Below are 12,450 nucleotides of genomic sequence, written 5' to 3' on the forward strand. Positions count from 1 at the left end.
ATATACACCTACCAATCGTGCAATTTTTCATTTTCATTTCAACTTATTTTCATGCTTAAATCCAATTAAGGTTCAAGCACGCTGTCCTGGGCACAACCTCAGCCATCTGGGCTGTCTGTCCAGGACAGTGGGTTAGTTGTTAAGATCCCTTGCTGCTAATCGAAAAGAGTAGCCCATGAAGTGGCGACAGCGGGTTTCCTCTCTCAATATATCTGTGGTCCTTAACCATATGTCTGACGCCATATAACCGACCGGCCTCGGTGGCGTCGTGGTTAGGCCATCGGTATACAGGCTGGTAGGTACTGTGTTCGGATCCCAGTCGAGGCATGGGATTTTTAATCCAGATACCGACGCCAAATCCTGAGTGAGTGCTCCGCAAGGCTCAGTGGGTAGGTGTAAACCACTTGCACCGACCAGTGATCCATAACTGGTTCAACAAAGGCCATGGTTTGTGCTATCCTGCCTGTGGGAAGCGCAAATAAAAGATCCCTTCCTGCCTGTCGTAAAAGAGTAGCCTATGTGACGACAGCGGGTTTCCTCTGAAAACAGTGTCAGAATGACCATATGTTTGACGTCCAATAGCCGATCATAAGATAAAAAAATCAATGTGCTCTAGTGGCGTCGTTAAATAAAACAAACTTCTTTTTTTCCCATATAACCGAAAATAAAATGTGTTGAGTGCGTCGTTAAATAAAACGTTTCCTTCCTTCCCGCCAAAGGTTCTTTATTGGAGTATTATCTGTTGGGCTTCATCTTCAGTACATATATGAATATGAATAGGACACCAACAGAAACAAACGACAGAGTATACCAAAAGCTTTTGTATTACAGCAACATTTACAACTATATTCAAATGTAGTTTATATATTTAGCAGTTCATGTACGATTCAGTTAATTGTTATTTTGGTACCTGCAATTAGTGCAGTTTTTAATTTTCATTTCAACTTATTTTCGTGCTTATATCCAATTGAGATTCAAGCACGCTGTCCTGTGCACACGCATCATTTATCTGGGCTGACTGTCTAGGACAGTGGGTTAGTGGTTAGTGAGAAAGACGAGGGTGCAGTGGTCTAACACCTACCCATTGAGTCGTTACAACTAGCTCTGAGTGGGAGCCGGTACCGGGCTGCGAACCCTGTACATATCAGTCTTATGTCTTAACCACAACACCACCGAGGTCGGTTTTTATTTGTTTAATTGTTTGAGCACACACCTCCGCTATCTGGGGTGTCTGTCTAGGACAGTGGGTTAGTTGTTAACTGTTAGTGCTTAGTGAGAGAGAAGAGGGTGTAGTGACCCTTACACCTACCCACTGAGTTAAAATTCGCTCTTGGTGGGAGCCGGTACCGGGCTGCGAACCTTGTGCCTACCAGCCTTATGCTCGATGGCTTAACCATGACGCCACCGAGGCCGGTGTTCGTGCAATAACTTGGTCTTTAGTTAATTTGGGGATAGCAGTCAGACCAAACAGTGTCAAACTAAATTACAGCAGTCAAGGACACGATGTATTTTAATAGTTATCTATATATTAATTTTCATTTTTTTACGATCCCCCTCCAACCCTCCCCCAAAGTTCCCTTGGTATTCCACCTCATGTTACTGCCCCCCCCCCCCCCCCCAATGGATTTTCTGGATCCGCCACTGGTTGTCCCTTGCTTAACAGCTAAAGATTATAAACCATGGCAATTACGTGCCAACAAATGTATCTTATAAATAAAAAGTATTCGTTTACTATACATGAAAGAGAAACCCAAGAAGAGCAGCTCTGCTATTCGTACCCTTGAGGTCCTCAGTCGCAATGTCAACTCTGTCCGGAGACCTGTGTGTCGTTCAACTAAGAGCTGAGACCTATATTATCTTTATTACTAGGTTTCATGTTGGAAAGGAAAATACTACCTACAAGCTAAATTGTGAATTCTGTTATTCATTTAACATTCTGGTAAAACAACACAAGGACAAACTCACACTGTGTTAATATCAAATAAATACAAACAGCGGCGTAGTGTGGGCGGGGCCACCGGGGCGGTTGCCCCAGGCGCAAAATTCTGGACTGGTGGGACTCGAGAAGTGCTAGCGGTCCACTGGTTAGGGGGCGCAATACTTGCCTTGTCCCGGACGCTGGCAACCCACGCTACGCCACTAAATACAAATCCCTGAAAACCGGACAAAACACTGTGCCCCATGAATGTCCTGTTTAAAGGGGTTTCACTGTGTGTGTGTGTGTGTGTGTGTGTGTGTGTGTGTGTGTGTGTGTGTGTGTGTGTTTATATATATATATATATATATATATATATATATATATAGCGCTCTCTCTCTCTCTCTCTCTCTCTCTCTCTCTCTCTCTCTCTCTCTCTCTCTCTCCATCTCGGCCAAGAGTTAACTAATTATATGTTAGACATCAATAAGCGTAGTTTAGAATGTTCCGAGATATTGTTATAGAAACATTCCTCATTTGACATAATGAGAAAGGTTATATTAAGCATTTCCAACAATATAACTTCTTGTTTAACATACTGTTCATACTATATGTAGGCCATAACATGACCGTTTTCATTTATCTTACGTTTTATCTTGACTTGGAGTGTAATGCATCGCTGTACATATTGTTTTGTTTTGTTCACTCGCTTTTACTCAATTTTATATCCTGACACCATTTTATTCCATTGCTCCTGAGGGTAGTTTTGAACAATCTTTTGTTATTTGTGTCAAATGAAGAGAGCATTCCCTGGACCTTATCTAGGCTATATTAATTGGCGGAGGGACGAGGGTGCAGGCAAAACAACAACAACAACAACAGCAACACAATAGGGCACAATAATATAAGGTATTTTCCAGGTAGAAAAAGAGGGTATTTCTAAACTAAATGGTCTGAGCCCCTCTGACCACCCCTCCCTGCTATATATGATCCCGCCTTTCATTTCCGTTTCTTTCCAAACAATTGATTAAACGCAGACGGCGTGCAATATGTCTGATATGTCACGGATTATATTTATCCCCACAATCTAACCTGGCAGTCCAGTCTAGTTGTCTCTATCTATAACTCTGCCTTTACCTCATCTCGAAGAGGTAAACCATTTTTGGAGTCGACGGAAAACGTACAGGAAGAGCGCGCGCAAAAACTCTATCCGTCTGCGATGAATAATTCCCGCATAGAGTTACCTCCCCTATTCTGGGTTTTATCGGTACCTTTTTCAATAACAAAGACCTCTGGTGTACAAAAAATTATATATATTCCACGATTGTTGAAGTTACACGATTCCAGGTGTGGACAAGAGTAAAACAAAGATATTCGCAGGTAGCAGAATTAGTGAGACGAGGAAAGAAAAGTTTGGAAGATGGCTCTCATGCAGATCGACATTGAAGCAGAAAAGAAATTCAAGGAGATTTTTCGAATTTTGGACATCAACACGGTGGGCTACATTAAAAATGACGAACTGGCAGCCGTAATTGATAGAATGAAAGAAGAAGTGGGCATGAAGGACGAAGAGGTCAAACAGTTGGTGGACGACATCGACAAAAACAAGGATCAGAAAATACAGTTTAACGGTATGTATACTAGTAAATAAATACAGTAATTAATTAGTTAATATTAATTAATTAATTAATTAATTGATAAACAGGGCTGGTCTTAATTTCGTTAGCCTGAGTACACTGCCGTTCGAGAACAAGAAGGACGTTTAGATAAATAAAGACCATCCCTCCATATTAATTAATTAATATTAATTAATTTATTTATTTATTTATTTTTACATCTGTAATCTTAAGGTTCTAAGTATGCAAGTCCAATGTCTTAAAGTCGAATGCCGTTTAGATGGTGACAACCGTGTTGGACGTAGCACAGTGGTAAAGCGTTAGCCTGATGCGTGGTCAGTCTAGGATCGATTCCCGTCGATTAGCCCATTGGGCTATTTCTCGTTCCAGGCAGTGCACTACGACAGGTATATCAAAGGCCGTGGTATGTGCTATTCTGTCTGTGGGATTGTGCATATAAAAGATTGCTACTAATGGAAAAATGTAGCAGGTTTCCTCTGTAAGACTATTAGTCAATATTACCAAATGTTTATAAATGTTAATAAATCAATGTGCTCTAGTGATGTCGTTGTACAAACCAACCTTTAACTTTTAACTGTATAACACTTCACAAGTATTGCTTGTAATGGCGAAAATGTGTCGGGTTTCCTCTCTATATAAATAGTGACAGGATTAAAGTAGTATACAGAAAATATAGCACATACCATGGACTTTGATATGCCAGTCTCGATGCACTGGCTGAAACGAGAAATATCTCAATCGGTCCACCGACGGAGATCGATCCTAGACCGAAGGAGCATTAGGCTACTTCAAGCCCCTTTCCAACTTTTTTTTTTTTTTTTTTTTTTTTTTTTTTTTGGTTTCATGTAATAATAAATATGAACTTTATTCAAAATCATCTGTAATAATAATAATAAAAATAATAATAATAAAATTAAAAAATAATCATGACTACCTGTATTAATTTTTGAAAATAAAATTACATAGTTTTAAAAACGTTACGTAACTTTTGATAACCCCTCCCCCGTAAAGTTTTGCAAAGTATTCCATGACTCGAAACTAAGATGTTAACACATGTACTGGTAGGCTATTTCAACGCTATCTAACAGGATTGCAATAACAGTGAAATGACACAGAACAGCCCATTGGTAAAGCTCTCGCTTGATGCGCGGTCGGGTTTGGGATCGATCCCCGTCGGTGGGCGCATTGGGCTATTTCTCATTTTAGCAGTGCACCACGACTGGTATATCAAGGACCGTGGTATGTGTTCTCCTGTCTGTGGGATGGTGCATATAAAAGATCCCTTGCTGCATTAAAAAAAAATGCAGCGGGTTTCCTCTGATGACTACGTGTCAGAATTATCAAGTGTTTGGCATCCAATAGCGGTTGATTCATTAATCAGTGTGCTCTAGTGGTGTCATTAAACAAAACAAACTTAAGAACAGGCTATCAGTAAACATAGCAAACCATATAGGTGTTTTTGTGTTGTGTTGTTTCTCTCTCTCTCTCTCTCTCTCTCTCTCTCTCTCTCTCTCTCTCTCTCTCTCTCTCTCTCTCTCTCTCTCTATATATATATATATATATATATATATATATATATATATATATATATCTTTCTATCTCCCTTAGTATGTCTGTCTTTCTCCCTCTCTCCCTCTGTCGGTCTCTCTATTGATTTCTGTGCCCCCCCCCCCCCCCCCTCGTTCTCTCGTTGTGTTATTTCTCATTTCAGCCAATGCACCACGACTGGTATATCAAAGGCTGTAGTATGTGCTATCTTGTCTGCGGGATGATGCATATAAAAGATTCCTTGCTACTAATGAAACAATGTAGAAGGTTTCCTCTCTAAGACTATATGTCAGAATTATCAAATGTTTGACATCCAATCGCCGATGATTAATAAATCAATGTGCTCTAGTGGTGTCGTTAAACAAAAAAAACTTTTTTCTCTCTTTATTATTAATCTAGCAATTAATCTATATATGTTTGTTTGTCTGTCTGTCTGTCCATCGATATGTCTGTCTGTCTGTCTATTTATTACTGATTTTTTAAAATTATTATTTTTATCCCACTTCGTGATACGTTATCTTTATTTTGTTTGTCATTTTACAACAGGCACAAAATGGATGTATTTTATTTTTGCAGGATTAAAAATATATACAACAGAATTAATATCAAAATAAATAAATAAATACATCAATAAAACTTTTAAAATAAATATTATTTGTCAGAATCATAGTTTTGCTAAAAATAATTACATTTATCTTCTACGACACCGCCTTTATAACACAAATAAGACCATGCATTCACCCACGATTTAAGGAATTTCCTACGGGTGATTTTTACACGTGCGTATATGTAAGATATAGGTTACTAATGCTTTTCTTCCAACAGATAACTCCGTTATGTATACACACGGTGCTCGAGCGAAATGTCAAACGTATCAGATTCGTACTTGTACAGACTCATTTCGGGAGAGAATACTTGAGATAGTTCCTGGTAGAGCACCCCCACCCACCCCCCTCACCGCCACACACTTGCAATGATACCAAGAAATGCCAAGTCCTATTGCGGAATATTCGCTTAGACTAGATGCATGTCTTTTTCGTGGAGGCCCGCCATATTGCAGCTGTTAAAACATGAAAGTCAGTACCGTACTAAGTAGTGTGTGTGTGTGTGTGTGTGTGTGTGTGTGTGTGTGTGTGTGTGTGTGTGTGTGTACACACACACACACACACACACACACACACACACACATATATATATATATATATATATATATATATATATATATATATATACATACACACACACACACACAGTCAAACCTACCTTAAGCGGTGACACATGAGAGTAGATAAAAGTGGTTGCTTAAGACAGGTGGCTGCTGAGTACAGGTTGCCACATATATAGTCTTTAAAACCTTCAGAAATAATGCAAATGGAATGTATTAAAACTGTTTTCAACAAGTTTGTTTTCTTGTTTCCATTTAATGATTTAATTCCAACTTCATGCGGTGTATTGTTATAGTAAGTGAATCTACAAATGTCGAGCGTAGCCTGCCCAGAGGCAATTAGATGCATGCCAGAGTCATACTTTCTTAACTGATACACAGAGATGTCGGGACTGAATGGGTACTAGTATTCCTGAAGGTGTGAAGATCGGTTATTTGCTGCACCTTATCGCTGTTGTCAAAATATTCCATTTATATAATAGCAAAACTTTACTGTGGCCGCTTAATACAGGTATTTTAGCGATTTGGGATCCGATCTAGGTGGCCGCTGGCCGCGTTAGACAGGTAACCGCTTATTACAGGTCCATTTACATTATAAATCGTTTGGGAGGGAAAAAAGTGGCCGCTTAAGGCAGGTGACCGCTGAGTACAGGTGGCCGCTAGGACAGGTTTGAGATATATGTATGTATATATGTATGTATATATGTATGTATATATATATATGTATATATATATATGTGTATATATATATATGTGTATATATATATATGTATATGTATATATAATTCACCACTAGAGTACGCAGTTATATAATACAGACATGTAATGTGGGATGTAATATCAATAGGCCTTCTGTGGGATTGACTTCCTGTAACACGGTTACTGGGTATGAGGGTTTTGGTTGCAATTAATATTTACTGTTACAGAAACTGAACTGAACATCATTACACTCAGGTCGTTCCACAACGGCGTTAGAGGAACATACATAATAAATAGTATAAACGTGACAAGATGGTTTACAGGAGGATGAAATAATAACATATGATAATACATAATACATGCATTTACTTGTATATGATATTAATTGATAATAACTGTAAGAGTAGTAGTAGTAGTAGTAGTAGTAGTAGTAGTAGTAGTAGTAGTAGTAGTAGTAGTAATAGTAATGGTAGTACATGGTACAGTAGTAATAATAATAATAATAATAATAATAATAATAATTGTAATATAGCTAGGAAACAGTTTTGATTGTGACATGAGTTATTCAGTTACCAGGACGTTTAAAAACTTGGCAAATTACGTTTATAAATTTCGCCAACTTCTTTAATACACTTATTTTCTTACTGCTCATTAGTTCCTTGAATTTGTAGGTGCTTGTGACTCTACTATTATATACCAAGTAAAATAAAATTATAAACTGAAGAAAGTGAAATCTGCAATGGCTCATGTTCGATAACACCGGATGTTTTTACAACACTCCTAGCTTCGCTACGGGTTTGGCGAGTCTGGCATCATCAACATACAGCGAATGTTCTGTGTCGTCTGCTGCCAGATCTGGTAGCTCTTGTCACCTCTAGCCCTCCCCTTATTGATATTGATATGTAGGCGAAGGCTAGAGGAAACTCTATGTAATGCTTTGGCAATCGTCGACAACCAAATGGTCGCAAAGCTACTATGTCTAAACTACAAATGTTTTCCTAAATCCGATGCTACAGAGCTTTAGTTTGATTATTCTCGAGTCCAGTCATGACATTAAACTTACACGTTGCTAACCAGTACCAACGTGTCACGTGAGCACACACTTTGCTATACGTCACCACAAGGAAGTACAGCGCAGGTTTGTTTCGCATCTACTGGGGCGTCGGGTTTCTTCGTGTAGCATGTGTTGCAGCCATGACATTAAACTTACATGTTGTTTTGTGCCTTAGTCGGCAGTCACTTCGTGCACACGGAACACATCGCCCGATTACGGATTTTATTTTATTTCAATTTCTTATGTATTAAGAACGTATGATATGCATAGTTAATCTCAGACATACATAATTTATTTATATATATATTTCTTGCAGAATTTTACAAGTTTATGTCTGAGACGGAAGATAAGGAAACAGAGGAAAAGTTGGAACAGCTTTAGCACGTTACCGGAAGTGACGTCGCGCGGGACTCTTTCGCACATCTCGTCGTCACACCAGTTCAAGTTATGAATCAGGAACGATTTCATATTTATATAAAAACAAAATATTCAGTTGGACTAGGAATACCTCCATGACTGTGTCCTGTTCATACCTGATGACGTCATGTCCAGTTTATTACTGGAATATAATGCCATTTACCTGCGTGAACGCTGTCGACTAGTGCTGCAATTACAAAGCTTTGGAAAATTACCCAGAGGAAGTCTTAAAGAAGCTCCTAAGGATATTTCGGAAATGTGCATGTCGATATTATAAGCATAACCAAATAACGAACGATGCATGAAACTGACAAAACTCACAAACATGTTACAAAATAACAATTAAACAACAAGTAGAATGTTCTAACTGCAAAACATGTTGCAATATTTTAGCTTTCGCCTTTAAATATATTAAAATTTTATTATTAATTTTTAAAGAAAACGCTTCATCTGGGGATAAAATGTCATTTATGATTTGATGAAATAACTTTTCTCTTAAATATAGCGGCTCATTATTTATAAAGCTTTAATATTCCGATAAAAGTAGGAGAAAGAGAAAGAGTGAGAGAACGAAAAACAGATGCGGCACAATTAGGCAAAACAAGTCATGCGCACAAGCTTGCTTGTTTGTAATCCAAACATATTTGTATCGAGCAGTGTCTGTTGAGCAATTTAAATCAGTCAAGACCAGGGGCATACGCTGGGGGTGGGGTGGGGATGTTGTTAGGATCCACCTGGTTGATGCTAAAACATTTAGTTTTTTACAACGCAATATTAGGCTATTTATATAGGTGTCCAGAAAAAATGTAGATAAATAGGTCCGCTAGGTTCATATTCGACCCCTCTACCAAGGTCCTAACCATGCTACGCAACTAAAGAACTTCTTGCATTTTCCAGTCTTACATAGCGTCGACCTCAGGTGCGTCAACATTAAAAAGTACACGTAGTATTTTTATAATTTTGGACCTATTACAATATAGTGCCAGATATTCAGATGTTTTCCGGCCAATATTCACCTCGTTTTGAAACAAAATTAAACCGCGAAGGTCGGTGTTAGCGGATCGAGAACAATCGAGGCTAGCGGACATCACGATCGATTTTCTCTAGATGGTCTATGTGGATTTTAACGGAATGGAATCACGGAATTTGACCTTGTAAATGGCCCACCAATACTTATATTGTCTGAAAATATACTAAGCAGCAAGAGAAACGCAGTGCACAAAAATAATAACAAAATGTGTTGCTTTAGGCAGTGAATTTGCAATTTTACGCTAACAAATATTTAAAGAGAGACGTTGTTAAAACTAATAGTACACAATTTATGACGATTTAAATATCTACCGGATATTTGATTGTACTCGCGTTTCTGATGTTTTTCAGTGTGTATATACATATATACCTAATACTTTCTTTATATTACACTTGTTATGGATATAGTGATTATATATTGTTCATAACTGAATTATGGCAACGTAGACGTAAATCAGAAACTATAATTTCGTTAATTGTATGAAATGCTAGGTGTCTAAAAATGTATGCCAAAACTGCTTGTAATAGCGAGCGCTAGCTGAACTCACGAAAACAGTATATACTTCATGTCACGTTAAATGTGAGAATCTACCTTTAATTATTGCGCCGCTAAACTGTTGCACATACACGTAGCTGAAATGTCATTTGCATTTTGATTTTTGGGTTTCGAAGTATGGTAATAACTGTCTTGTTAACCTTTTCTTGAGTTTGCATGGATATTTAATTGTAATTAATTTTGCACGCGTTGCTAATTGTTATTGAAGTTTGTTTGAATTTATAATATATTAAACCTTTTTTTTTAAATACACAGTGTGTAGATATGTAAAACCAAACCAAAAATAACAACAACAAAAAACAAACAACAAAACTATCAACAATATACGAATTCGTTTTTCTACCAAATATAGCCCAGCGTTTACAAACATGTATGCACATATATGTCTTGACATATCGCAGTGAATTATCTTTAACAACTGCATTGCACTATAATTCATGTTTAAAGCATTTAAAGCATGCATTTAAAGCATAAAGAAATGTGAAAATAAAAGTATAAATAACAATAAAATTAAAATACATGTAGATTAATATAAAATTTACATTCGGATATGTTCGTATTATTTTTCTTGCCAGTGTACGTGCATATATTTCTGGAAGTAACCGAAACCATGCCAGTTGAGTCAATCATTTATGTAAATAAGCAGGTATCGTTTGCAAATATATAATATCCATCATATTAATAATAACATTTAGAAGCTACTCTAATATGTAACCTATTTATTTACAGTGTGACTTAGATTATGAAACTTCCTTACTATTAAAGAGATAAAAACAACAACATTAAAAAAACAACTCCAAGAAAAACCAAAAACGAACACATACAACCCCCTACCCACCCACCCCATACACACACGCACACACACACAAAGCAACAAAACGAAATGAAAGAAAACCCCAACAATCTCCCCCAAATATCATCAACAACAACGACGACGACATATTTAACACAAAACAGTAAAATAGCGGTCCGCTTCCGCGTGTTAAAATGGAGAATAATGCATTTGTATGTGATTTACATTAGCAAGTACAGCTAAAGGATATTGAAGAATGGCGTGCAACCGTAAAAAAAAACATTTTTAAAAAAGCACACCATATATATATATATATATATATATATATATATATATATATATATATATATATATATATATATATATATATATAATGAAATAACAGCAATGTCTCCAGATTTCAGCTTTATTTCCAAGCAACAAGTAAAACGTGGAAACAATCAAAGATGTCCACTCGTATGAACCGTTCTTTGTATTAATATCTTTAAAATACCGCGTCAGGATGTATGATGGACTAAAACAAAATGAACAAAACCTGCCTCGGTGATGTAGCGGTAAGCCACCGGATGTAGCGGTAAGCCACCGGATGTAGCGGTAAGCCACCGGATGTAGCGGTAAGCCACCGGATGTGCGGGATTTAGCTCCGTGGGTTGAGTGCTCGCCTTAGGGTGTGTGCGTCGCAGGATCGAACCACCTCAGTGGATCCATTCAACTGATTTTTTGTCTCGTTCCAACCAGTGCACCACAATGTGCTCAGTGGTGTCGTTAAACTTGGTGCTCCTGTGCTGGGAGGTACTGGGATGCGCATTCCAGTACCGGCTCCGATCCAGAGAGAGTTTTAACGACTCAATTCGTAGGTGTAAGGCCAATACACCGACTTCTCACTCACTAACCACTAACCACTAACACACTGTCCTGGACACATCCCATATAGTTGATATGTGCCCAGGACAGCGTCCTTGAACCTTAATTGGATATATGCACGTAAATAAATATATATGAAAGGTACTAGATCCACATACCAAGCCAACGAACATCTTACTGATCACGCCCTTAAACCCCCATCTCCAGAAACACCTAATAACAACATATGCATATTTTATTTGTTTTTTCACGTAGCGTGAAATCTGTTGAAATATGCCAAGTAACTCCACACTGTGTATTTAGTGCATTAGTGTTCCAGAAATGAACACACTTACACATCTTAATGCTTACCAGTGTTAGCATAAATGGGACATTATTTGCTATTACCCACAAAGTGTGATTGAATTTAATACCCAACGTACACCTAAAATTTAAATAATTTTTTTTTAAATGCTTTAACATTTATTTGCTATTACCCACAAAGTGTGATTGAATTTAATACCCAACGTACACCAAAAATTTAAATACATTTTTAAAAATGCTTTAACATTTATTTATAGAGTATTCTTTTTTTTTTAAAGGATAAATCTTGTAACACCTCCATGTATAAAATATAATTATATGAAAACCCAACCATGCCTAAATATTAAAAACAACAAAAGAAACGCAAACTTTAATTTAGTTTTCTTTAATTTATTTTAAATGATTCAGTTTGAATTTCATTAGTTTTTGCGTCTATTGAAGTTATAAACTGTATCATGAAAAACAGTGAA

The 12,450-nt window shown here is 37.3% G+C and overlaps 1 protein-coding gene across 1 annotated transcript; it reads left to right on the plus strand.

The window, feature by feature from the left end:
- Window positions 1-3,286: 3,286 nt before the first annotated feature.
- On the plus strand, window positions 3,287-10,890 carry LOC121390421 (troponin C, skeletal muscle-like). Its single transcript, XM_041522230.1, has 2 exons — window positions 3,287-3,546; window positions 8,335-10,890. The coding sequence occupies exons 1-2, from the start codon at window positions 3,336-3,338 to the stop codon at window positions 8,397-8,399; spliced, it is 276 nt and encodes a 91-aa protein (XP_041378164.1). The 5' UTR covers window positions 3,287-3,335; the 3' UTR covers window positions 8,400-10,890.
- Window positions 10,891-12,450: the final 1,560 nt, after the last annotated feature.

This window comes from Gigantopelta aegis, chromosome 15, assembly GCF_016097555.1.
Source record: "Gigantopelta aegis isolate Gae_Host chromosome 15, Gae_host_genome, whole genome shotgun sequence".
NCBI classification, from domain to species: domain Eukaryota; kingdom Metazoa; phylum Mollusca; class Gastropoda; order Neomphalida; family Peltospiridae; genus Gigantopelta; species Gigantopelta aegis.